This window comes from Erinaceus europaeus, chromosome 12 (genome assembly GCF_950295315.1).
Source record: "Erinaceus europaeus chromosome 12, mEriEur2.1, whole genome shotgun sequence".
NCBI lineage: Eukaryota > Metazoa > Chordata > Mammalia > Eulipotyphla > Erinaceidae > Erinaceus > Erinaceus europaeus.
In genome coordinates, this window is record NC_080173.1 from 76,793,136 (window position 1) to 76,820,980 (window position 27,845).

The 27,845-nt window shown below is 45.6% G+C and overlaps 1 protein-coding gene across 2 annotated transcripts; it reads left to right on the forward strand.

Annotated features, from left to right (window-relative positions):
* Positions 1-6,635: 6,635 nt before the first annotated feature.
* On the forward strand, positions 6,636-27,400 carry PIPOX (pipecolic acid and sarcosine oxidase). Of its 2 annotated transcripts, none has more exons than XM_060204043.1 (8): positions 6,636-7,544; positions 9,281-9,429; positions 22,195-22,408; positions 22,648-22,830; positions 24,824-24,976; positions 25,668-25,826; positions 26,368-26,443; positions 27,076-27,400. In XM_060204043.1, exons 1-8 carry the CDS (start codon positions 7,431-7,433, stop codon positions 27,096-27,098), a joined length of 1,071 nt encoding a protein of 356 aa, XP_060060026.1. In that variant the 5' UTR covers positions 6,636-7,430; the 3' UTR covers positions 27,099-27,400. The 2 variants fall into 2 exon arrangements, with proteins under 2 accessions (XP_060060026.1, XP_007520515.1); XM_007520453.3 differs by having other exon boundaries at positions 6,641-7,544; positions 26,745-27,400.
* The last annotated feature ends 445 nt before the right edge of the window (positions 27,401-27,845 follow it).

Sequence of the window (27,845 nt, forward strand, 5' to 3'; positions counted from 1 at the left end):
AAATTAGCAGGCCTGATCTAATTCTCTTGGCGGGGGAGAACTAGAACCCAATGTAAAGCATACAACAAAGAACATTACAGTCAGTTGATAGTGCAAATACACACACACACACACACACACACACACACACACACACACACACACACACTGGAGTAGAAAGAGCCAGAGATAAAATCAAGAAGATTCCGGTGTTCATCTTAAGAAAAGTTGAACTTTAATTCCTCCCCAAATCTATATCTTCCTTTAACACAAAGGAAATGCCTCCTTCCTCATTCTTGCTGCCTTTCCTCTTATCCTAGTGAGCTATGAGGATGTATTTTCCTTCTTTCTTTTTTCTTTTTTGGGAGGATTAATGGTTTATAGTCAACAGAAAAGTATAGTTGTTGGTACAGATGTAACATCTCTCAGTTTTGGGGGCAGGGATAGATAGCATCATGGTTATGCAAATAGACTCTCATGCCAGAAGCTCCAAAGTCCCAGGTTCTGTTCTCTGCACCACCATAATCCAGAACTGAGCAGTGCTCTGGTTAAAAAAAGAAAAGAAAAGAAAAGAAAAGAAAAGAAAGAAAGAAAGAAAGGAAGAAAAGAAAAATATCTCTGTTTTCCTCATAACACTCTAGCCTCCACCTAGGTCCTCTTCTACCATCATGTTCTAGGACTTGAACACTCTCCCTCCCCACCCCAGAGTCCTTTACTTTGGTGCAATACATGAAATCCAGAAGGACACATTTACATAGGTGCTCCTCCCAGCTTAAACAGTATTTTAATGTTTTCTCAGAGGTGTTAGTCTCAATCCCCCAGAGCGTCCTGTTTTTTGGTTTTTTTTCTCCTTCTCCTGGACACTATCTTGTAATCAGATTATAATATTTTGAAGAAGCAGAGTTGACACTAATACCTGCTACTTAAAACAAAGACAAAAGCATGGAGGGAAGCAGAAGCCAGGACCTTTGTGGTACCCCAGATCTGAAAGTTGGTACTGTTCTCGGTGTCTACAGAGGGCATCATCACCCTTTGATAGCCCTTGCTGGGCCAGTCAGGAATAGACTTTCCGTCCTCCTGAATAAACAATACCTGTTCCTAGGACCACCAAAGAAACTCTCCACCATTCAGCGAGTGTATGCGCATACCTCTCTCCCCCGAATGCCATGGGACACTCAGTAGTCATTAGGAAGAATAAGCCAGCCTATATGACTTGTGGGGAAGGCAGATATAGAAAAGGAAAGTAGTACACAATGTTTAGTACAGCAGTTCCCTCTTATCTGTGGGGGATGTGTTCCAAGTCTCCCAGCGAATGCCTGGAATTTATTCTTATATATGCACACATGTGATAAAATTTAATTTATAAATCAAGCACAGTAAGAAATGAACTATAATGACTATTACACTAGAACAATTACAGCAATATACTGTAACAATTTATGTGAGTGTGATCACACAGGCTATCTTATTATCTGTACTATTTTTGGTCTATGACTGACTGAAGGTAATTTAAATACCAAAAAGTAAAACTGGTACAAGCGCTACTTCTAAGATTAAAAAAGAGAATATTCTATGCAAGTATGTTTGTATACCCACAGAACATATCTGAAAGGATACAAAATGAAAACAGTAACAGCATTGCATGGGTGAGAACAAAGTGACAACAGACAGAAACTCCTTCTTCTTCTTCTTCTTCTTCCTCTTCCTCTTCCTCTTCCTCTTCTTCCCCTTCTTCTTCTTCTTCTCCTTCTCCTCCTCCTCCTCCTCCTCCTCCTCCTCCTCCTCCTCCTCCTCCTCCTCCTCCTCCTTCTTCTTCTTCTTCTTCTTCTTCTTCTTCTTCTTCTTCTTCTTCTCTTTCTTCTCTTTCTTCTCCTTCTTCTTCCTCCTCCTCTTCCTCCTCCTCCTCCTCTTCCTCTTCCTCTTCTTCTTCTTCTTCTTCTTTTTCATCATCTTCTTCTTTTTAGTGGGTGTTATTTATTTATTTGGGAGCACTGCTCTGCTCTGGCATATGATGGTGTTAGGGATTGAACTTGAGAGTTTTGCTGCCTTAGGCATCAAAATCTTCTTGAATAATCATTATGCTATCTCCTCAGCCCATTAAAGTTTTTATTTGCTTGTTTGTTTTAAATCAGTGTTCTCTTTCATAATCTTTAATTGTTAGTTCATTTGTATTACCTATAAAAAATGAAAATCAAAAGAAAACGCTTTCGGGACTGGGGATATAGCTCAGTGGTCGAGAATGAGTTTCACATGAGAGGCTCTGGATTTTATCACACACACACAAACACACACACACACACACACACACACACACACACACACACACACAAGAAAACAAAAGACACCTCCCCCTTAAGACACATGAAGGTAGGTAGACATGTATGTTACTGTTGAGTTGTAGACAGAGTGGCAAGGGAGTGTGGGAGCTAGCCCCTCAGCTGACTTGAGGGTGCCCAGAATTTGGAATCACCACAGGGGATGCTGGAACCTCTCTCAAGTCAGCACTGCCAGGGTCTGAAGAGCACAGTTAGAAGGGTGTGTACTAGAGTGGCAGAAACAGCAGAGGCCAGAACATGAACTGCCTTGTGTACCAAAATAGTGAGATGTAATTTTATTCTATTTATTTATTTATTTATTTATTTATTTAATCTCTTTTGTTGTCCTTGTTATTTTTTATTGTTGTTGTTATTGATGTCATCACTGTTGGATAGGACAAAGAGAAATGGAGAGAGGAGGGGAAGACAGAGAGGGGGAGAAAAAGAAAGACACCTGCAGACCTGCTTCACCTCCTGTGAAGTGACTCCCCTGCAGGTGGGGAGCCAGGGGCTCGAACCGGGATCCTTAGGCTGGTTGGTCCTTGTGCTTCACACCACGTGCACTTAACCCGCTGTGCTACCGTCCAACTCCCTGTAATTTTATTCTTATAGGAATCAGAAACCTACAAAGGAATTTTCAGAAGGGGAATGACCAGTTCAGAATTACTTCTTAGAGAGAAAATGTTAGTAGGACTAAAGTAGGAGAGATTAAAAAGGCCAAAGATGTGGCAGAGACTGGCTGTAAGGTTAATGCAAGAATATAGGTGAGGAAGACAATCGATGACCTGAGGCAAAAGGTGTGGGGGTGGTGAAACCAGCTCAGTCACTCTTTTCTCATACCCTATCCCCTGCACATTTGGACCTCAAACACCCTGACAGATCTAGGAATTTCTTCCTGATTGGCCAGTCTGCTTCCTTGCCCCAGACTCCAGCTCCTAGGTAAAGAGGGACAAGGAAGAGAAACAAACCTCTCCCTCTCCATTCAATGCCTAGGTCTCTCTTATTTATTCAGCTCTCTTTCCCTGGCTCAGGTCCTCATTATTTCTGAACTGTACAGCTTGCTGCTTCCCTGGCTCAGCTCTCCAACCCCCATCTTCGAAGTGTCAATCAAGTTATCAGATGAGCAGTTCAGCCTCACATCCTCAGTGGCTCTGCCCCAGGATATGAGCAGCAATTGCTGACACACACACAGCCGTGTGGTGTAGGGCTGCTGGCTCTCCCTTTAATAGTCTTCCGATCCAGAATGGGTGTTAAAATGGAATTTGAGGGGATCACTTCTCTCTGCCTGGCCCTGTCAGGACAGCCACAAGGACAAGCAAACCCAAGAAAAGGGGAAGCCTTCAGAAGTCGATTCGCTTTTCATTTCAAGGCTGGGCCCTGGTCTGTATCTGGTTTTGGAGGACTTGTTTGAAATTCTTAATAAGCAGCAGCAGAAGGTTTGAGTCTAGGTATCCAGGACAGGCTTGTGAAACAGGAATGGGGAGAAGGAATTAACATTTTATTTCTGAAGGGATATTATATTAAACAGAGGAGAGGAGGAATACAGAGCTGCTTTTCTTTGTTTCCTGGAAGATGAACAATAAGAAATGGTTGGGAGCTTGAGGAGAGACAGCAAGAACAACAAAGATGCGAACAAAGGAAGAACTCCCCTAGACCCTGGAACCAGTGACCAGGGAGATCTGAAGCATCTATTTCCCCAGGGCATTTCTTTTTCTTTTACAAATTGTGAATGCAGGTACTGTGTTTATAGAATATAGAAATGTAATGAGCATTAAGCTCAATGACCTGCTCAAACTCTCTTTAGATCTTATAACACACACACACACACACACACACACACACACACCCTTACCCATTGTGATCAGTCTGTGTCTATTTGTATTCTATTTCTCCTTCTAAGTGCTATTTCCTATTCATATTTCTGCTTAACCCACAGCCCTCACTCTTGTCATTTTGAATTGCTACATAGTATTCCACCGTGTCAACCTACCAGAGTTTGCTCAGTTATTCCCTGTGGCTGGGTTGTTTCCAATTTTTTTATATTATAAAAGCCTAGGCATGTCTTCATTCAAATGTCTTTTTCTCTTTTTGGATATTTCCTTGTGTGTACAGTTCTTTCAAGCTGAATTTCTAGGTCAGAATGTTTGAATGAGTTTACGCAGTCCTTGCTGACCACCCCCAGACACTCTGGAAGCCCAGGACAGTCAGAATTGCCATCCTTACTCCCTCTCCACCCCCACAGCACTGACAACTTAAGATTTAATCATTTTTATTTATTTTTGCTCGTTTAATAGACACATAATCACGCCTCAGAGCTGTTTAATTTCCACTTTTTTTCATTGCTAGTGATCCCGGGCACACTTCCATGTGAGGATTTATTGTCTGATTTTTCTTGTGTATAAACTATTCTCTGACATCAAGAGAAATCCTGGGACTGGCCTTAGATATTGATATTAAGCTTTTTCATAATCGAGCAGAATGTCTTTCCTGTGTTATGACTGCCGTATTTTACTTTACAGGAATTGTGCAGCTGTGAGGCAGGTGGGATCTTAGTCCATGTGGGCTAGGGGTGGGTGGGTTTGATACGATTTCTGAATTCAAAAGTGCTTTTCTTTTCTTCTTTTCTTTCTTTCTTCCTTCTTTTTTTTCCAGAAAGAAAATAAATAAATAAATAACACCAGTCATATGGCACCTCTCTGTGGGGCCCCAGTTTTCCTCAGAGAGGAAGGCTGGGTTGAGGATGGCTAATTGTCAAGGCCTCTCTGTGGAGGTTCTTTGCTGGGGCAGGCTCTGTGCTAAGGCTGGGCAGCTCCCTGTGGTCACACAGATTTCCTGGACCAGTATTCTCTCCCATTTATAACATTACGTGAGAAACGCAATCAAGTATCGAAGTCAGAAACATTAATTACAAATTCTGGATTATCTTCAGGAGAACAAGTACAGTGATTCAGGCAAGGGGCTCTGTAGTGCCCATACTGACCATGTGTGTTACTTGGGGTGAGTTATCACATCTTTGACTGTAAACAGGTGTTTCAGTTATGTCCTCATAAAAGACAAGTCCCAAATTTAGTGACTAAAAACAGTAACCATTTTGTTCTATCTCATGATTTCATAGGTCAGGAACTCAGATCTGGCTAGATAGCTTGACAGGATGAAGTTAGTCTCTCAGACGATGCTGGCTAGGCTGAGTGTCCGAGATGGCCTTACTTTTGTATCTGCTCTGCATATAGTAGTCTCAGATCTTCCCCCTAGGGTGACAGGCCTTCTAACATGGTGGCTCAGGACTTCAGGAACACGGGCTTCAACACAGGTAGCAGAATTTCTCAGTTAAGACTGCTTAGGACTAGGTCAGAAAGTGTTTCAGCATCACTTCTGCCATGTCCTAATAATATTGGTCAGGCAACTACAGAGCAGATGGAAAGAGTGATAGAAAGAGTGACCCAATTGGGGCCCTCCTGAATGTGTTAAAAGTGGAGCTAGAGATACTTATTCCTGGCCCTGAGGTTTAAAGAAGATAATGTATTCTGTGGTAGACTGTTCATAAAGCTAACAATTTTTTTTTTTTTTTTTTACCACAGATCCCCTTGCTTGCATGGTCTCCTCCAAGTTCTAGCACTTAATTTTACCTCCATAATTTTCCTTTTCTTCCCCCCCCCCCACTTTTTTTTTCATCAGGATTATCTCTGGGCTCGGTGCCTGCATGACAAATCCACAATTTTTACCTTAAATTTTTTTTTTTTTGTATTTGATAGAGAGAAATTGAGAGGGAAGGGGTGATAGAGAGAGGAGAGAGAAAGAGAGGTGCCTGCAGCACTCATGAAACCTCCCCACTGCAGGTGGGGAACGGGTTGAACCTGGGTCCTTGCACATGGTAGTGAGTGTGGTCATCTAGGTACACTACTGCCCAACCTCCTTCCTTTTCTTTCATTTTCTTTCTTCCTCTTCTCCTCTCCTCCTCCTCCTCTTCCTCCTTCTCCTTCTTCTTTTATTGTTTGTTTGTTGGCAACAGGTGGGGAATGGGAGGCTCAAACCCAGGTCCTCCAGCATGGTAATGTATGTTCTTAACCAGGTACACCACTGCTTGCCCCTTTCCTTTCCATTTTAAAGAAGGATTTGTTTGTTTGTTTGTTTACTTATTTTCAGGTGAGAAAGAAAGACCAGAGGACCACTGAGCTCTGCCATTGTGCAGTGGCAGGGGCAAAACCTAGGGTCTCTGGTATGCAAATCCTGTGTGCTACCTGGTGCTATCTTCTGGCCCTCCTTTTCTTCTTCTCAAAAAGGAAAGATCTCCAAAATGTGTAAAGCATTAGGCCTTGCAGATCTCTGTCCAGAATGTAATGTAAAAGGTCTTGCTTAGCACACTGTGTGGCATAGGGGGTAACAGGGGGCTCAGCACAGGGCTGCTCTGTGCCCTAGCTGGTGCCTGGCCCTCTCTGCGTCTCAGCAGAAGGCTCCTCCTCTTATGCTGTCCTTTCCATTTGTTCAGGACCATTTCTTCTTCTCCTTTAAAAAAAAAAAAAAACAAGGTAAAACACACTGAGAGTAATTTCATAATCACAAAACTGCCCTCCTAATTGGGCCCTTCGTTTACTCCCTGACCTTACCACCCGCCAGGGAGGTGGGCTTTACCCTGGGCATGGTGCCAAGTTCTTAGCTCAGCCCATTGGAATCTCCAAAGGAAATTAGACTAAAGAGAGGGAAGCCAGCAGGGGGAGGCAGCCTTGCTGGTGCCCAGTTTGGTCTAGGCGGCATTGAAATTCCTGGGCCAAAGTCCCCGAGACAAAGATCATAATGAGACAGGAAGGTGGCATAGGAAGGAGTCCATTTGCATGACAATAATTGAGCCAAGAATAGAAAACTAGAGGGATGCAAGGGTGAGGCTGGCAGCTGAGCTGGGCAAAACCTCACAAATCAGGAGACCCAGCTCTGCTCTGCAGGAGAGGCGGGGGCTGAGCCTTGTGCCAGGATCTGGGGAGGGAGAAGCAGGAAGAAGGACATGCCCCCAGGGGATTGTGGGAACCTGTGGCCAGTGGGGACTTTGCCTTACTCCTCCCTCAGCCCAGAGCCAGCCTTTTCTTGTTTACCTTCTCCTCTGTGAGCTTGGTGGATGGCTGCAGGGCTGACTGAGTGGGCATCATGACTGCTGGGAAGGAGGTCTATGATGCCGTTGTGGTTGGGGCAGGCATCCAGGGCTGTTTTACCGCATACCATCTGGCCAAACACAGGAAAAGTGTCCTCCTGCTGGAGCAGGTACTGTATCCTCTCTGCACTTTCCACCTTTGGCGTTTTCCAGAGCCAGCAGACTGGGATTCAAGGGCCAGAGGACCTGAATCATCACAAATTCTATGCAATGTATTTAGTTGCTAGTGTGTTTCATGACAGTACAAAGAAAGCTTCACTTTCCCTGTGACCCATGTTGAGTCACTATGTGTTTCCTCTCTTACTGCCTCCTTGGCTAAGAAGAGTTCCAGATCCTGTTCTCTGCTTTCTGGCCACTTCACCTTTTCTGTGCCAAAATGGTTTATCCGGCCCAGAAAGGAAATAAAATAACAATAAGGCACTACTTTGTGTGATTCTTCATAAGAGGTAGGATTCTTCTCTGCATGTTCCTGACTTCATGTTCTAAAACCCAGCAGAGGTTTCTGGCTTTTTTTTTTTTTTTTTTGCCACTTCTATAATAATATCATGATAATATCACTTTGTTTGGTACTCAGGAAATAAGACTTAGTCCTTATTTTTTCTTATGGGAAGTTAACCCCATGCTATAATGCAAGCTACAATGAGCACTATTTGTGTGGGGGTTGACTCCAGGGTTCTTCTGAGAGCCACCTCCCATCCTTCCCTATAGGCACCTCGGCTGGCTGTGGTTTACTCTGGTTGACAACAAGCTGGTTTGTTTAGAAACTTTTCTCATTCTCTATCAGTTTGTTCAATTCTGGAGGGTCCCTGGGTCCAACCTTACAGAAAAATCTGCATCTTTTGCTAAATCCCAAATTAGCTCCTTTTACCCTGAGTGAGCTGAAATCATAAAAGTGTAAAAAACAAAATAAAATAACATCAGTTTCCTTGACTCATTTTAGAGTGATCTCAAAGGCTCTCTCTCTTTTTTAGAATTTTTATTTTATATTTATTTAAATTTTTTTTTTGCCTCCAGGGTTATTGCTGGGGCTCAGTGTCTGCACTATGGGTCCACTGTTCCTGGTGGCTGTTTCTTCCTTTTTTTTTTTTAAATAGCTGGATAGAATAGAGAGAAATTGAGAGGGGAAGGGAAGATAGAGAGGGGGCAAGAAAGATAGACACCTGTAGACTTGCTTCACCATTTGTGATGTGACTTCCCAGCAGGTGGGGAGCCGGGGGCTTGAACTGGGATCCTTGCATGAGTTCTTGTGCTTTGTACTATGTGCGCTTAACCCAGTGTGCCACTGTCTGACCTCTCTTCCCTTCCTTCCTTCCTTCCTTCCTTCCTTCCTTCCTTCCTTCTTTCCTTCCTTTCTTCTTTTCATTGCTGGGGCTTTACTACTCTAGGTAGACTTTTTTTTTTTGGATAGATAGATATAGAGAGAGACCACAGCAATGATGCTCCCCCTCCCCAGTGCCACAGAGGGTGGGGAGGGGAGGACTTGAGGCTGGGCTACAAACATGGCAAAGCAGGCACCTTCCCAAGTAGTTACCTCATGAAAGTTCTTTGTAATTTTGTTATTCTGAGTCTTAGTAGGGTGAGATTGCAGCAAGATGAGAGAAGACCAGTCAACAAAGGGATGTGTGGCTGTGGAAGTTGTTAGTGAAAAGGGGGCCTGAGTTGGTGCTACTGAAGATCAGGCTCCATCCTGAGAGTCTAGAAAAGGAGAATTTGGAGAGATTGCTTAGATGCAAATGTTTGAGGAGCGAATGGCTCCTGTGTGACAGTGCTGGCTGAGATGCTCTTGCAGGGGGATACCAAGCAAGAGGCAATTGCTTCACTTGTCTCGTTTATTTTCCACCTGCAGTTCTTCCTGCCACACTCTCGAGGAAGCTCCCATGGGCAGAGCCGGATAATCCGAAGGGCGTACATTGAAGACTTTTACACCCAGATGATGGAGGAGTGCTATAAGCTGTGGGCCCAGCTGGAGCAGGAGTCTGAGACACAACTACAGAGGTTCATGGGGAATGGAGACTGGGGAAGAGTTCTTTAAATTGTGGGACCCAGTACCCAGAGTTGCTTTTAGTGTGGGGGTGGCAGTGCCAGGAGGGACATGGGGTGATCATGCGCCAATCACATGGACACATTCTGTTTGCTGTCACTGTGATCGCCCACTGGTCCAACTGGCTCCTGCCAGGTCCTGGGTTCTGGGGCTGGGCTTAGATCCTGTGTCCAAGGCCAGCGGAAGTTGCACTGGGAAAAACGCTGAATAGGCACTTTGGTCAGGCAGCCAGAACTGGAATTTGTATTGACTTCTCAGTAGAGTCATCTAAGACTCTCAGAACAGGAGCGGAAATAGAGGAAGAGGAGGTTGTCTTGACTATTGATTTTTCTTCTTTCTTTCTTTCTTTCTTTCTTTCTTCCTTCCTTCCTTTCTTTCTTTCTTTTTGCCTCCAGGGTTATTATTCCTGGGGCTCAGTGCTGGCATCTCAAATCCACTGCTCCTGCCAACAATTTTTCTATTTATTACATAGGATAGAGAGAAATTTAGAGAGGAGGGGAAATAGAGAGGGAGAGAGAAAGAGATACCCACAGACCTGCTTCATGGCCTGTGAGGCTTCCCCCCTTGTGAAGCTTCTCCCCTGTAGGTGGGGAGCAGGGGCTTGAACCAGGGTTCTTATGTGGGTCCTTGCAATTAGTGCTATGTGAGTTTTACTGGGTATGCCACTGCCTGGCCTCCCTGACTGTTGATTTTTCTACCAGTATCATAACCTTTCATTCAGAGTCTTCATCTCAGAGCAACCTGTATGCACTTAACTCTGTGCCTTTTGACTACTTCCTCCCATTAGAACAGAATGGGTGTGGTCAGGCTGCATTGCTGGTCAGTGAATGAGCCATTTTCCTGTTGTCCCCATGACCTCTGACTCATAAGATTCCCACTTCAGGCCAGGTGGTGGCACACCTGGTTAATCGAACATGTCCCCATGCACAAGGACCAGGGTTTAAGCCCCTGCTCCCCACGTACGGGGGTGGGGGGGGAGCTTCCCGAGCAATGAAGCAAGCACTGCAGGTGTTTCTCTCCCTCTTTATCTCTCTTTTCTTTTTTTTAAATATTTATTCCCTTTTGTTGTCTGTTGTTGTGGCGGTCTGGTGTCGGGCTGCACCGCGGAGAAGAGAGTGGACGTCCAGAGTAAAGGGGTACACAAATCTTTATTATAGGATGGGGGGGGTTTGGTTCAGACCACGTGGAGCCAGCCAGCAATGGCCGTCCCCACTACCTGACCACAAGGGGAGAGAAGGGGGCGAGATCTGAGAGAGGGGGAGCTGAGAGCCCAGAGGGGGGGGTGAGGGGGCTTTTTATTGAGCGACAACCAGGGGTGACGTGTGGGGCCAGGATTGGTTGAAGGGGGCACTGCTAGGATTTTGTGGGGTGTAGAAAAACCTGGGGGCGGAGACTGCATCAGAATAATTCCTCAGCAACATTTCCTATCCCTTTATATCTAAATGGACACAGTAAAGAAAAATGGAATGGAGCAGGCTTAAATGTTTTTAAGGAATGCCGTGCTCAGGTGGTAAGATGTAGGACTTTCTGTGGAGGAGGGAAGGCTTAAATGGCTGCCAACCTTGTGAGATTTATGCGTCCTCCTGTGCTCAACCCCTCTTTAGAGAGAGAGACTTACCTGGAGAGACTCATCTCATAGGTTTAAGCACAGCCTGCTCAACCATCTCTTCACAATATCTCTACATCTTTTCTATCTTTCTATCTAGTAATTGCATAAGATGTTAAAAGTCTGTAAAAGACTATCATGGAGCAGAAACCTTTTGGGCATAAACCTAATTGATATAACAAAACAGGAAGGGACAAGTAGGGGAGTAGTAAAAGCCAGTGTGGTGTGAAGGGAAGGATTGGTGTGTAAAGGAACATTCCCTGCTTGGGGTGGGGGAAGGGCAAGGGTACATAATGAGGGGGAGGCGGGAGGGCATGACCCACCAAACAGAGGGGCTATTTGGCATTGTATAGTCCTCAAGGCAACAGTCTGTAAAGGCTCTAGCAAGCCGGGCTAGCTTCACGGGCGGGTAACAGAGACGACCAGAGACATACGGCTGGGCAGGGAAGCTGTATTTCGTTATTCAGGAACAACGATTCATAAACTAACCCAAACTAATCACCAAACAGAACTCTCTTGCCTCTTTCCCCCGTGGCGGCGCCAAGCACTCTCGAACTCTTCTTCTTCTAGCATTTGCCCTTCTTCTGTAGCCAGTCAAGCGCATCAGGTTGAGCCTGATGTAAAGTTTCGAGACCTCCTTTGAATCTGGAGAGGTGGCAGTCGTTGACTATGTGGGTCATAGTCTGTCTGGAGCCGCAGGGGCAGTTCGGGTCGTCTCTGGCTCCCCAGCGATGGAACATAGCGGCGCACCGGCCATGGCCTGTTCGATAGCGATTGAGGAGGGCCCAATCATAACGTGCTAGGTCAAAGCCGGGTTGACGCTTGCAGGGGTCTGTGATGAGGTGTTTGTTCTTTACCTCAGCTGACTGCCAACTCTGTTTCCAAGAGTCTGGAACAGAGAAGTTCAGTGTAGGCGTAGGGGACTAGATTGGGTGACGAGACGTCAAGCGTTGGACAGGGTGGGCAAAGATATCCGCGTAGATTGGCAGGTCCAGTCGAGCGTAGACGTGGGAAATGAACTTAGATGATGCCGCATCCCGATGAATATCTGGCAGGGCGATGTTGCTAAGAACTGGCAGCCATGGAACCGGGGTTGAACGGATGGTTCCAGAAATTATCCTCATGGAGGAATATAATTTGGAATCGACCAAGTGGACATGGGGGCTACGGAACCATACTGGGGCACAGTATTCTGCAGTGTAATAGCATAATGCCAGAGATGATGATTGTAGTGTGGAAGCGCTCACGCCCCATGAGGAGCTGGCCAGTCTTGCAATGATGTTATTCCTCGCGCCCACCTTTGCTGCAGTTTTTTTTTTTTTTTTTTTTTTATCTTTCCTCCTCCAGGGTTATTGCTGGGCTCGGTGCCTGCACCATGAATCCACCGCTCCTGGAGGCCATTTTTCCCCCTTTTGTTGCCCTTGTTGTAGCTTCATTGTGGTTATTATTATTGCCCTTGTTGACGCAATTCGTTGTTGGATAGGACAGAGAGAAATGGAGAGAGGAGGCGAAGACAGAGAGAGAGGGGAGAGAAAGATAGACACCTGCTTCACCGCCTGTGAAGAGACTCCCCTGCAGGTGGGGAGCCAGGGGCTCGAACTGGGATCCTTACGCCGGTCCCTGCGCTTTGCGCCACATGCGCTTAACCCACTGCGCCACCGCCCGACCCCCATTTGCTGCAGTTTTTGTGAGATGTTCGTGAAATGACAGGGTGCGATTGAGAGTGACACCAAGATAGACTGGCTGGGCTTCATGCCGGATTCTCGTATCGCCAAGCTGCACATTAAGCTCATGCGAGGCCGAGGCATAGTATAGATGGAAAACAGATGATACCGTTTTTGCAGTGCTAGGGATTAGTCGCCATTTTTTACAGTAATCAGATATCAGAGATATGTCTTTCAGGAATGTTTCCTCGAGGATGTCAAACTTGGATGCCTGAGTTGCACAGCAGATGTCATCGGCGTAGATGAACTTCCTTGAAGAAGTTTCTGGGAGGTCATTGATGTAAATATTAAATAGTGTAGGAGCCAGAACAGAGCCCTGGGGGAGGCCACTTGAGACAAGTCTCCATCTGCTAGACTTGTCACCCAGATGCACCCGGAATCTTCTGTTTTGGAGAAGAAATGATATAGTGTTGGCCACCCATGGAGGCAGGCATTTTGAGATCTTGACTAGGAGACCACTCTAACTCTGAAACTTTGGAACTCTCTCGGGGTTCCTTGGGGCAGGGACTAGCGGGCAGCGAAAACTAGCAGGACTGAACCAATTTTCTTGGCAGGGGGAGAACATACAACAGTTGTCTTTATTGTTTTATTGTTGTAGTTATTCTTGATGTCATTGCTGTTGGATAGGACAGAGAGAAATGGAGAGAGGAGGGGAAGACAGAGAGGGAGAGAAAAAGATAAATACCTACAGACCTGCTTTACCACTTGTGAAGTGATTCCCCTGCAGGTGGGGAGCCAGGGGCTCAAACCAGGATCCTCATGCTAGTTCTTGTGCTTTGTGCCATGTGCACTTAACCCGCTGTGCTACCACTGGACTCCCTCTCCTTCTTTCAATTTCTCTCTTTTCTATCAAATAAAGAGGGGGATGGGCACCGGGAGCAGGTACAGAATCCCAGTGATAACCCTGGTGGCAATAAAAAAAAAAATTCCCTCCCCCACTCCCACTGACCTTTCAAACAGTCATAGGGAGAAAGACAAATAACACATAATGCCAAAAGAACTTTAATTGCCTATCCCACCCCCCCTTCCCAATTTTTCTGTGGCTTTTAACTGAACTTCCTACAAAACAGTGGTTCTGCCCTACAGGGTGGCAGTTACTTTAATGGCCAGGAACCAAGAGGTTACTGTTCTGTTGCAAAAACACCATTAACTCAAGAACAAAGTGAAATCCATTATGCAAATACAGTGAAGGCAGCTAATTGCAGGTTTATTCCAGAGGCAGCTAGTGCACCCAGAACCTAAATAAAGGAGCAAGTCTTGCTGAGGGGAAGCTTGACAAAGGAACCCCTCTCTGTCAATCAGCTGTGAATACTGCTGAATGTCTTTGGCTGAAATTACCAAAGACTTAGAAGGCCTACTTCTTCCCAGTGGACAAGGAGGTGACTATGATGAGAAGAGTTTCCAGAGGCTTTCAAGATGGGCTTGAATCTGACTATATTCTGTCTCTTACCAGTCATGGGAGCTTGTGCAAGTTTCCACCTGTTGCTGCAGGGGAAAAGGTCCATGGGTAGGAGGTTCTTTTATTTTCTTCTTTTTTTTGAGGGGGGAAGGGTATTTGTTTTATTTATTTATTTATTTATTTATTTTGTTATTGTTCTTTGAAAAGATGCCTAAGAGAGAAAGTGCTATGTTGTTATGGGTCATTTACTTCTGATTACTATTATTTTTATTAGCGATTTAATAATGATTTACAAGATTGTAGGATAAGAGGAGTACAATTCCATACCATTCCCACCACTAGAGTTCTGTGTCCCATCCCCTCCATTAGAAGGCTCCCTATTCTTTATCCCCCTAGGAGTACGGACCAAAGATCTTTATGGGTTGCAGAAGGTGTAAGGTCTTGCTTCTGTAATTGCTTCTCCTCTGGACATGGATGTTGGCAGGTTGATCCATATACCCCCAGCCTGTTTCTATCTTTCCCTAGTGTGATAGAGCTCTGGAGAGGTGGGGTTCCAGGACACATTGGTGAGGTCATCTCTCCAGGGATGGCATCATGGTCATATCTGTAACTTGGTAGCTGAAAGGCAGTAAGATATAAAGCAGGAATCTAAACAATAATAATCAAGAACCTAAAGGAAAGAATAGAGTAGATAGAACTAAAGTTCTTGGGGTGGGGGTTGGGCAGTAGTGCAGTGGGTTAAACGCATATGGCACAAAGCTCAAGGATCCGCGTAGAGATCCCAGTTCTAGCCCCCGGCTCCCCACCTGTGTGTGGTGGGGATCACTTCACAAGTGGTAAAACAGGTCTGCAGGTGTCTATCTTTCTCTCCCCCTCTGTCTTCCCCTCCAGTCTCCATTTCTCTCTGTTCTATCTGGGAACAACACCATCAATGACAACAACAATAATAACAACCATAAACAACTGGGCAACCAAAAGGGGAAAAATGGCCTTCAGGAGGAGTGGATTCATAGTGCAGGCACCGAGTCCCAGCGATAATCCTGGAGGCAGTAAATAAATAAGTAAATAAATAAACATAAATAAAATAAAAAAGAACTAAAGGTCTTTATGTGGGAAGAAGCTAAGAAATCTATTTTAGGTATATTCCAAGGGGCCCATGACTTTAGCAATTTTTGCTTGAGCCTCACAGCTAACATGTAAGTGGGCTAAAAGTATTGTCTGGGATGATAGTGTCAAAGTTGAGAACAGGACTAGAAAGCTGGATTAGGGTAGAGAGTAGAGGCTCTTATACTTTCATAATCCTCTAATTTGGCAGAAGGGTAGGAATTTGTAAGGGCCTTGGCAGCAGTCAGGCCTGTTCTACATCTCAGTTCTGACACACTGAGTGGTTTGATTTGGAGCTGTTTTGTTTAACCTCTGTGAGACTCAGTTTTCTCATCTGTACAGCAGGAGTGATGATAATTCTTTCACAGAACTGTTGTGAACATAAGCACATAAAAAGCTTGGGATAGTATCTGACAAATCCTCCTCCTCCTCCTCCTCACAGATTTAGTGCTTATATTAAGGAACTGGGGCTGTTCTAATTTTCTGTTACATGTTAAGTGTTTCCATAACCATATGAGAGGCTTGCTAATTGGTAGTCAGGGTCTTAACCCGTAAGTGTAAATCACAGAACTGCTATAGTTTAGAATAGACCTGAATAGGGCTAGGCAAACGTGTGCTGAACATGGGCACACAGTATTTTAGGTTTGCATGCCTCATGCTCTCTGTTGTAACTTAGGTCTGCCAATTACTCAGCTGTGCCATTGTAGTATGAAAGCAGCCACAGAAAATATGTAAAATGAGCTTGGATGTGTTCCAATAAAACTTTATTTACAGGCACTGAAATGTAATATAATTGTCATATCATAAAATAGTATTCTTGCTTTGTTTCTTATCTACCATTTAAAAATGTAAAAATCATCTTGGCTTATGTGCCAGAAAAACACAGGTGGTAGCCTGGGCGAGGGGGAAATAGCACAGTGGTTTATGAAACAGACTTTCATGCCTGAGGTACCAGAGGTTCCAGGCTCAATCCCCTGTGCCCACCATAAGCCAGAGCTGAGCAGTGCTCTGGTAAAAAAAAAAAAAAAAGCAAAACAAAACAAACAAAGCCCAAAACAGGTGGTAGACCTGATTTGGTTTAGAAGATACCACAAACTGGTTACTTTATTTTTTATTTGTTTTTTCCCCTTTTGTTGCCCTTGTTGTTTTATTGTTGTTGTAGTTATTATTGTTATTGATGTCATTATTGGATAGGACAAAGAGAAATGGAGAGAGAAGGGGAAGACAGAGAGAGGGAGAGAAAGACAGACACCTGCAGACCTGCTTCACCGCCTGTGAAGGGACTCCCCGGCATGCGCTTTGCGCCATGGCCATGTGCACTTAACCCACTGTGCTACCACCCAACCCCCCAAACTGGTTACTTTGTTCATCTTTAAATAAGTTCGGGAGTTAGGCATCCCAGGTCAAAGGACTGCTAGTGTACATTTAAAAGTGGAACTATGTCAACAAGGGCAACAAAAGGGAATAATTAATTAATGTTTTTTTAAAGGTGGAACTATGTGATACGGGAGGTAGTGCAGTGGATAAAGCATTGGGTTCTCAACCATGAGTTCAATCCCTGGCAGCACATGTACTGAGTGATGTCTGACTCTTTCTCTGTCTCCTTTCTCATGAGTAAATAAATAAATACTAAAAAAAAGGGGAACTATTACACCATATATACTTCACAGCCCCAATTATGAAAAATAAAGACTAAAACGAATGTGCTTTATAAAACCATAAAGCTCTATAGGTGGTTACATATTATTACCATTTTTATTAACAAGATCTTCCTTAGGCCACTTTAATTTACTCAGAAACACTAATTTATGTGGTGCTTTTCTTTTGTAGGGACACAGAGCAGATAACTTTCATTCCAAGTTCTTTACCCTTTGTCCTTAATTCTTATTTTTTAAATAATTCATCATCTTTGTGGTTCTTATTCTCTTAGATTCTTCTGGAAAACCAGGACAATAATATAATCTAATTAATATGAAGTGAACTGGCTTAATGCTATTTGATGATGAGGAGGAAAAAAGAACAAAAAACCTTGGGGGCCAGGTGGTAGCTCAGCGGGTTAAGCGCACATGGTATGAAACATAAGGAGTGGTGTAAGGATCCTGGTTCGAGCCCCCAACTCCCCACCTGCAGGGGAGTCACTTCACAAGCGGTGAAGCAGGTCTGCAGGTGTCTATCTTTCTCTCCCCCTGTATGTCTTCCACTCCTCTCTCGATTTCTCTCTGTTCTATCCAGCAATAACAACAATAATGATAAACAACTAGGGCAATAAAAGGAAAAAAAAATCGCCTCCAGGAGCAGTGGATTCTTAGTGTAGGCACCAAGTCCCAGCAATAACCTGGGAGACAAAAAACAAAAACAAAACAAAACAAAAACCTTCAGGAGCTGGTAGTCAAGAGGGTTGTCCAACTCTTTTTATTCTGTTCTGTCACTTCCTATGACAGTGGCATACTAAACACGGGTGGGCTCTAAATATTTGCATAGATTTTGGGAGCAGGCAATGACACATGTGTCAGATCACAAGGTCTGAATCTTTTGTGATGTGTACAGCCAGGACGCTGATACCAAGAGCAAATCCCAGCTCTGCGGCCCATCTCTTTCCTGCCCCTCCTTCTCCCTTTGAGTCCTACTATCTAGCTCCTGACCCTGGCTGCCCCTGCTTAGCCGACAATATCAGACAAGATCACAGCCGTAGGCAGTACAGCTGCTGGCAGAACCTGGTGGCCCCCACCACAGCTGCTGCTTCCTGTGTCTGCGAAGTGTCTGGCTTGTCAGCCACATCCCCTCCCTGGAGCAGTCTTTGTTAACCAATTCCACCTCGGCCCACTGAGCACAAGATGAAACGCAAAGCGCTCCTCCAAAACCAACAAAGACAGAAGCCGTTACCAGGTCCCAACTCAAGTTTTTCCCCAAGGTGACTCTTGGAGCTGGTGTGCCTGCCACTTCTAATACAGAGAGAGGAAAGCTGGAGCCGGGTGAGAGATGGCTGATGCATGGAGAGCTGTCTCCCTCACAAACCTTCCTTGCTTCTTCCTTCCTTCCTTCCTCCTGTCCTGCTACAGTAACTGGTGGAAATCTCCCACCGGCAACTCCCTACATAATGTCTGAGGCTTTATTTGGGTTAAAGAGGAGTCAACAAGGCCTATGGGAGGGCTCTTCAATGACCACTTTCAAGTGTTAGATGCAGCCAGGTTTGGGAGGTAGGCGCAGCTCACACCAGATGCTCTCAGCTCAGCTGACAGCACTTAGGGAATAGGGAGCTGAGCTCTTTACAGGGTTTCCTGGCTTCAAGGTGCCTTCTGTTTAGGCCAGTCCTGAGCCAGTTGTTCCCTGGCCATTTCTCTCGTGCTTTCTGTCCCTCTTCACCCTGTTCTTCCCCAAACGTTGTAGTCTAGGTCTGAGCAGAGAAAGAGGGAAGGGAGGCCCAGAGCATGGGGGTGAGAAATTGATGCAGAACGAACAGCCTGTTTATTGGGATCCGGGAAAAGCCATTAAGAAAATAAGCACTTAAATGATTTTCAATCTGCCCATGGAAGTCATCTATCTTCATATCAGGGAAGAAAAGCCCATTCTCCCATCCCGGTTTTGATTGACTGATTTCCAATTCTCCAAGCATTTCCCACAGGAGCCTCTCTCACCTATCTCCCATAATGACAGGCCTTTGCATTTCCAGGCAGTGTTTTACATTTATTTCCGATTTGCTCATAATGGTCAAAAATCTCTCTCCAATCCAAGGCATTTCTCCAGCAGTGCACAGTTTCCCTCAGGCCAAATAGCTCAGCTGTGATCCACGGAAAATGAGAATTTCCCAAACGCATCTTTGGACTAGGGGAGGGTCCAGCATCACAAATTCAGATGGAAATTTTCCCACTGTTAGATCAATATCTGGGCTAAGAAGTAAGTGCCATAGGGGTAGAGAGCTGGAGCAAAATGATTACAACCGGCACAATTACGTTCACCAGTGGAATCAGCAAGCTGCTTACTCTCAGGGATGGGGCACTCTCACTTCATCCACCACAGGACAGCCTGGGAATTAGAACATCATTCAGCACTTCATAATCGACAGACTTGCCTGTTGTCCTGGCATGAGTTCATTTCCTCCTATACAGGACATTTCTATAAGAGGAATCCCTATTTCAAGACAAGAAAGAAAAGAAAAAGGGAGGAAGGAAGGGAAAGACGGGAAGGAAAAAAAAAGGAAAGTAGATCAGAGGCTGATATATTTTAGGCAGGTATTAGATGATGTTTTTTTTTCTGGAATTTCTGAGCCAAGGATCTGACATAATGACAGCCGAGGTGAGGGCCAAGCCAGGCCTTTCCCACCACAACCCAATCAGGTAAAAAGGACTTGAGAACAAACAGCGTTTGGGTGACTTCTCAACTACCGTGTCACTGAAGATGTTTGCTAGGCAAATTCTCATTACCTGAGAATCCATCTGAAGTCCTTCCAGGGACTACCAGAAAAAGCCTATCTGCTGGCTGCTGGGGATTTCTCCCATCGCAATCCTCTGCTGAGCTTTGAAGAGGCGGAGACACTCAGGCCTCTGTGCCGCTGGTGGATGCTGGGTAGGCGGGGGCCATGGCAAATGGATTGGGCACGCTGCGCGGCAATGTGTACTGACACCGGCCCCGAGGCCTGCTGTGTCCCTACCCCCTCCCAATCTTCTCTTTAATCCCCCCAACCAGATAATGTGGGATTTGGAAGCATGTAATATCCATGAGACTCCATTATAGGCTATTACCAGCTTTATATGCAGTACCTGGGGGATGTACCAGACTGATGCTGGTCACCACAGCTGCTGGAACCAAGAGGAACAATGGGGATGGTCCCAGGGGTCAGAGTGACCCTCCCGTCATTTAGGTCAGTTCCTACAGAAGGAGGGCACTGGTCTCCTGTGACAGCGAGATGAGCATGAATGAGAAGAAGCAGTCACTCCCTTAGGAAGTAAAAAAGAACAGAGGGAAGTATAGGGGGAAACAAAACCAGAGTTGCTGAATTAATTGCTGAAGCCCTTGGAGACCATCTACTGGTGCTTCTGTGGGAGGGCCCTGCCGGGGTTGGATGGCATCTTCCTGAGCAGCACAGCCAGCCTCCCAACTGCCTGCCCAGTAAATACCAGTGGAAACCTCCAAGGATTGTGACAGCTGAAAAAAATGGCACATGGGGCTGGGCAGTGGTGGACTCGGTTAAGTGCACATAGTACTATTGCCAAGAATCTGCACAAGGAACTGGGTTTGAGCCCCCACTCCCAGCCTGCAGGGAGGATTCTTCACAAGCAGTGAAGCAGGTCTGCAAGTGTCTTTCTCTCTTCCTCTCTATCTCCTCTTCCCTGATAAATTTCTCTCTATCTTATTCAATAAAATGGAATAAAAAATTAAAAATAAAAAAATGGCTGCCAAGAGCCATGGATTCATAGTGCTGGCACTGAGCCCAGAGATAACCCTGCAGGCTAAAAAAAAAAGGCTTATACCATGCCCACATGCCCATGGGTGGAAGGCAGTACCATCCTGACATTAAAGCACCAGTCCAACAGATATGTGAGTAGACTGGAGCAGTGAGTAGCCAGAACCCATTGCAGAGGCAATGCCAGAGCTAGAGCCATACCCAGATTTAACACTTTAGGACCTTTTCCACAAAACAGATAACCTCTGAGAAGGAGGTAACAGTGACTCAGGAAGGGACAGAATGACTTGGAAAGGGATAGAAGAAATAAATAAGGAGGGAGGGGAGAGGATACATAAAATAGAGAAACTGGGGACATGCAGTGATGTATACATTATCATGTGTGAGGACCTGGATTTGAGCTCCAGCTCCCCACTTGCAGTGAAATATTTCATGAGCAGTGAAACAGTGAAACATGCTCATTTCATGTGCAGTGAAACAGGGCTTCAGGTGTCTCTATTTTTCTCTACCTATCTTTTCCTCCCCTCTCAATTTCTTATTGTCCTATCAAATAAAAAGAAAAGAAAAATGGCTGCTAGGAGCAGTGGGTTCATCATGCAGGCATCAAGTCCCAGCAATAACTCTATTGGCAACGGGGGGGGGGGGGGAGGGGGGAGAGAAAAAAAAAAGAACAGAGAAACCAAAACTAGGAAATTGTTCAGGAAATGCTATTGAACTCCTGGGACACCTTTGTAGGTGTGAAGCTACGAGAGGACTTATGGTCTCTTCCTCAAGGGTGAGATGGCTTCTGAGCAGGAAGGATGGGGAGATAAACAACCGCAGAGTGTTGTAACAAAAAATAAAAGAACTTTGCTGAGGTGCAGCTGGGAGCGGGTTTAGACAATTTTTATGGCAGCAAGATAAGCAGTTATTTGCAAGGGTAAGAGTAAGCTAGGCCCCTAAGTCCATGAGTTAGTTACCAATAGTTCAGCCCCATGAGATAAGCAATTATCAGCAGGGGTACAGTTTACTCATTATGGCTGTCCAGGAGAGTCTTAAGAGTTTACCAACTAGCTGAGCTACATGTGTTCAGTTCCTAGGAGAGGCAGCCATGACGGGCACCTCAAGCATGCAGGAAAGCTGGGAGCCAGGAGTGAGTACTCCAAAACTAAGAGCAGGCAGTGTGCAGCAACAGAGAGAGCCTCTTCCACTTGGTGCTCGCTTGATTCCATCCTGATGGCAGCCTGTATGTAAATTATGTCCATTCCTCAGCTATATGCTAATTACATCACATCACAACATCAGAGAGCCAAGAGCTGATTTAGGAATCAGCCCAACAATCTTGGGACTTTGAAGACAGACTCAAGGTGACTTCACCTATTCTCTACCTGTGAGACCATGAGTCCCCTTGATGCCTCTGCCTGGGCCTGGGACCCTTGCTGAGGAGTGAGAGTGAATAGCCTGGAGCTCAGACACACACTGGATGTGCTTTTGCTTGTTTTGCAGGCAGACTGGATTACTGATCCTGGGAAAGAAGGAGGATCCAGAATTAAAGACAATTCAGGTCACTCTGTCCAGGCATGGGGTAGATCACCAGTGTCTTGCCTCTGAGGAACTGAAGCAACGTTTCCCCAACATTCGGCTGACCAGGGGAGAAGTGGGGCTCTTGGACAAGACGGGAGGAGTCCTCTATGCAGACAAGGCCCTCAGAGTCCTCCAGGTGATGCCATGCTGCTGTAGAGGCAATGCAGCTTCTGCTCTGCACACCCTGGCTGCTGACAGTCTGTCACCCCTCCCACCCACTGGATGAGAGCCACTGCCCTCCCGGTTTTGGCCTTGACCTTGAGGTTGGCCCATTGTGTATACCCTGGGACATCTTGTCAGTGAGTAGGGTTTTCTGTCCACCAAAGTGAGCCATATGCATAGCTCATTCTCTCCTTGCTGCTCCTGTCCCTTCAGGAAGCCATTCGACGACTGGGAGGCATTGTGCGTGATGGAGAGAAGGTGACGGAGATAAAGCCAGGGTTACCAGTCACAGTGAAAACCATCTCCAGGAGCTACCAAGCCAAGAGTTTGATCATCACAGCAGGTCCTTGGACCAACAGGCTCCTCCATCCATTGGGAATTCAGCTGCCTCTTCAGGTAAGGGGCACCAGAGGCCCAAGAGTTGGTGCTTAGTACAGAATCTCCATTTTAAAACTGTAGGACTGTTGGAGAATTAAATTGTATGATATAGGGGGCCAGGCGGTAGTGCACCAGGTTAATCACACACAGTGCACAGTGCAAGGACCCATGCAAGGATTCCAGTTTGAGCCACCGGTTCCCCACCTGCAGGGGGTCACTTTGTAGGCAGTGAAGCAGGTCTGCAGGTGTCTATCCTTTTCTCCCCCTCTGTCTTCCCTCCTCTCTTGATTTCTCTCTGTTCTTTCCTACAACAACAGCAATGACAACAGTAGCAACAATAATAAGAAAAAAACCATTGAAAGAGGATGGCCCCCAAGAGCAGTGGATTCATGGTGCATTGAGCGCCAGTGATAACTCTGGAGGAAATAAAATAAAATAAAATAAAATAAAATGGGAGTCGGGCTGTAGTGTAGTGGGTTAAGCACAGGTGGCTCAAAGCACAAGGACTGGCCTAACGATCCTGGTTCAAGCCCCCAGCTCCACATCTGCAGAGGAGTCATTTCACAGGCAGTGAAGCAGGTCTGCAGGTGTCTCTCTCTCTCCCCCTCTGTCTTCCCCTCCTCTATTTCTCCTGTTCTATCCAACAATGATGACATCAATAGCAACAACAATAATAATATAACAATAAAACAACAAGGGCAACAAAAGTGAATAAATAAATAAACATTTTAAAAAATAAAAAAAATTAAAAATGTATGATATATAATATAGCATACATTTTATGATGATGTCACACACATATTTATATATGGAGACAGCCTGGCCTATAGTAAACATTTCTTAACTATAACATAATAACTTCTGTAGAGAGAGAATAGGGGGCTGGGTACAGTTATGAGAAAAGATGGGGGCTGTGTGGTGGTGTACTTGGCTGAGCACACATGTTACAATGTACAAAGACCCAGGTTCAAGCACCTGGTCCCCACTTGCAGGGGGAAAGCTTCATGAGTGATGAAGTCTGTAGGTGTCTCTCCTCCTCTCTATCTTCCTCTTTCCTCTCAATTTCTGGCTGTCTCTATCCAATAAATAAATAAAGATAGGGAGTCAGGTGGTAGCACAGCGGGTTAAGTACACGTGGCATGAAGCACAAGGACCAGCATAAGGATCTCGGTTTGAGCCCCCGGATCCCCACCTGCAGAGGGGGTGTTTCACAGGCGGTGAAGCAGGTCTGCAGATGTCTCTCTTTCTCTCCCCCTCTCTGTTTTTCCCTCCTCTCTCCATTTATCTCTGTCCTATCTAACAATGATGACATCAATAACTACAACAACTACAACAACAATAAAAAAACAAGGGCAACAAAAGGGAAAATAAATTTAAAAAAAGAAAAATAAATAAAGATAATTTTTTTAAAAATATGAAGGGGTGAGGGAGAGACAAAGATTCAAAGGTTTTCATAGGTTATTTAAAAATGTACCACCAGGTTCCAGATGCTAACATGACGCCAACCAGACTTCCCTGGGCAGATGACCCCACCAATGTGTCCTAGAGCCCCATTTCTCCAGAGTCCTGTCCCACTAGGGAAAGAGAGAGACAGGCTAGGAGTATGGACGGACCTGCCAACGCCCATGTTCAGTGGGGAAGCAATTACATAAACCAAACCTTCCACCTTCTGCACCCCATAATGACCCTGGGTCCATACTCCCAGAGGGATAGAGAATAGGAAAGCTATCGGGGGAAGGGATGGGATACGGAGTTCTGGTGGTGGGGATTGTGTGGAGTTGTACCCTTCTTACCCTATGTCTTTTTTTATCAGTGTTTCTTTTTTATAAATAAAAAATTTTTTTTAAACGTACCACATAAATGAGATGACAGCTGGGTGAAACAAGGATGGATAAAGGAAGCATCTAGTCTAGCGTTAAAGGGCAATGGGACCCCAGAAGAGACTGCTCTCCCTGTCTATAGAGTTCCATAACTTGCTTATTTTTTTTCCTCTTTCTCTCCCTTCCTCAAGACCCTACGGATCAATGTGTGTTACTGGCCAGAGAAAGCTCTGGGGAGCTATAGTGTGTCCCATGCCTTCCCATGCTTCCTGAGCTTGGACTCCAGCGACGCTCCTCACCACATCTACGGGCTGCCCTCTGGGGAGTACCCAGGGCTCATGAAGGTGAGTGAAAAGGTTAAAAGGGACCCACAGGGGGTCAGGTGGTAGTGCAGCGGGTTAAGTGTACAAGCACTGAAGCACAAGGACTGGCGTAAGGATCCTGGTTCGAGCTCCCAGCTCCCCACCTGCAGGGGGGTCGCTTCACACATGGTGAAGCAGGTCTGCAAGTGTCTGTCTTTCTCTCCCCCTCTCTGTCTTCCCCTCCTCTCTCCATTTCTCTCTGTCCTATCCAACAACAATGGCATCAATAACAACAGTAGTAATAATCACAACAACGATAAAACAACAAGGTCAACAAAAGGGGAAAAAATAGCCTCCAGGAGCAGTGGATTCATGATACAGGCACTGAGCTCCAGCAATTAAAAAAAAAAAAGGGACCCACAAGTTTGGGCGGCTGTTTCAACTTCCTCCTAACTTCCTTCCTTCCTCAGACACTGGAGGGAGGATTGGGTGATGGCAGGAGTCTCCTTCACAGTTTGCTGTTTGCACCCTCAGTACCCAGCAAAGGGTGCTTTGAAAACAGAGGAGGTGGGGGCCAATAGATAGGCAACAAATGAGGCAACAAGTAGCCTCTTTCCAGCTGGGAAAGGATGACATAATGGATGGGCATCCTGTGGACAAACCTGCCCCCTGGGCTGGGCGGGGGTGCTGGCAGGCTGGCCCTGGCAGATGCCCTGCTCTGCTTGGGAACCAGATCTCCTATCACCACGGCAACAATGCGGATCCTGAGGAGCGGGACTGCCCTGCAGCATTCTCAGACATCCAGGATGTCCAGATCCTGAGCCGCTTTGTCAGAGACCATTTACCTGACCTAGAGCCTGAGCCGGCCATCATGGAGCACTGCATGTACACGGTAAGGGTGGGTACCCCCTCGTAACCCTGGAGGGTGAGGGAGGAAACACGTATGCTTCACTTTGACCCCAGGCAGAGTATATAACATAGAAATGAACTCATTTCTGTGGGCTGGTTCTCTTCAACCCAAGAGAGACCCAGGAGAAGTTATTCATATTCCTTTTCATTAGGAAACTAGGCTTATGCCTGGCAGTCCTTCACTATGTTTCCCAGAAGAGCTTTAAAAGATTTTTTGGCAAGATGTTCTAGTTGAGCAGGCCTTGGGGACAAAGAGAAGAGACAGATGTCACCAGAGCCTGAGGCATCCAGACTAAAGTTAGTTTACATGAATTAACTGAGCACCTACTGTGTTCATAACTCTGTAAGAGGCAGATGGACAAATGAGAGAGGCTGATGCGCCCTGAGGGGACACTAGCAATGTAGAGCACATTCCTGTGCCCTGTTCCCATTCATTCTGGAGGCAAATCCTGCCTAGTTCCCTCCCTTCTGAGCCTGCTGTTCTCCTCTACCCACGGGACACAGGTGTTACTTTTTCTTTCTAGAACAGTCCTGATGGAAACTTCATTCTTGACAGACACCCCAAATACAACAACATTATCATTGGTGCTGGATTCTCTGGTGAGCCCAGTGAAGGGGAATTGGGGTGCCTTAAAGCTGACATACCTTGGTGCCAGACAAAAGAGTATTTTCCATGCTTTTAGCTGGCCAGATAGGGGCCAAAATGTAGACACCAAATCTACAGTGGGCTGAGTGGGAACAATCAATGGCAATGACAAAAGGGAATCATGGTGGGAGACATCTAGTTTTGGGATTCCACCAAGAAGAGAGTTGGTCTTTTCTGGAGATGTGGAGGGAGATCCCTGAGAGCCCAGGGTCTGTCTCTGAGGATATCTGACAACCAGCTGTCCTTCTCTCTCAGGGCATGGATTCAAGCTGTCCCCTGTTGTCGGAAAGATCCTGTACGAATTAAGCATGAAATTAACACCTTCTTACAACTTGACACCTTTTCGAATCAGCCGATTTCCTGGTCTTGGAAAAGCTCACCTTTGAGTCCTGGTGGGCAGCCTCCCTTGTGTGCACTGGAGCCAGGAATAAAGCTCTCCCCAGGAAAGATTTCTTAGATGAAAGGAAGTGGCCATGAAATGATATCATTTCCTCCTGTCTCTCCTGAGACCCCTGTAAAGATCAGCTGATTGAATCTATCTCCTTTCTCTGGTCAGTTCTGTGATCTACTACTGCTTTGCTTCTAGAAGGTCAATCAGATATTCTATAACCAGAGTAGTGAAACCCTTGGAGATGGATGTTCCAGAAAGGAGGGGGCAAAAGGACTGACTAGGAGACCAAAGCAGTTGTCAAAGCTCTTTTTGATGGTCACTGGATGAAGTAGGAACAGATCTGACTAAACCTGCCCAAGAGATCAAGATGACCTCCTGTAGATCACTGCTGCCCTGGATGTTCCTTATCCCACAACTACCTTTCGTCATGATTCTCATAAAATCTAGTTCACCTTGCATCAATATTTGTTGTGGAAAATGTTGAATAAATAAATGAAGAGCTGCATGGCATTAAAGTCTATGTATTCTATGTGGCCTTGTTTTCTTACAGACTAACTGAGCATCACGGAATCTACCGCCCCAGAAACCTTTGGGGTCTTTATCCTCTCAGTGCCTTGCCCCTTCTCTATCTGGATTCTTTGTCTGGTTTTCCTCCTCTCTCTGGCTCTGTAAAAAGATGCTTCTCTCTCCTGTCTCTCATTAAGGTATATTGTCAGGTCCTTATGAAGATGGAGCTGTTATACCACAAAGAAAGAGAGAGACACACTCGCTTAGAAACCCTGTTCAATGTTTGAATGTTAAATGTGCCATTTTATTATCATTAGGATTGCTCCCACTTAATGAAACGGCATTAGCACCGAGGCGGCTGGCCTCCTTGCACTAATTGCCTTGGAAGGAAACAGGCTCATAACTACCCCAGGGTGGGTGGAGGTGTGAGGGGTGTAGACAGTGAATGTGCTCAGATG

Excerpts from the sequence above, each read along its gene's own strand:
- PIPOX (XM_007520453.3), top strand. The coding sequence starts at position 7,431 with ATGACTGCTGGGAAGGAGGTCTATGATGCCGTTGTGGTTGGGGCAGGC. Across the intron at positions 22,409-22,647 it reads AGGCCCTCAGAGTCCTCCAG|GAAGCCATTCGACGACTGGG; the intron begins GTGATGCCATGC and ends CTGTCCCTTCAG. Across the intron at positions 25,827-26,367 it reads TGGAGCACTGCATGTACACG|AACAGTCCTGATGGAAACTT; the intron begins GTAAGGGTGGGT and ends TTTTCTTTCTAG.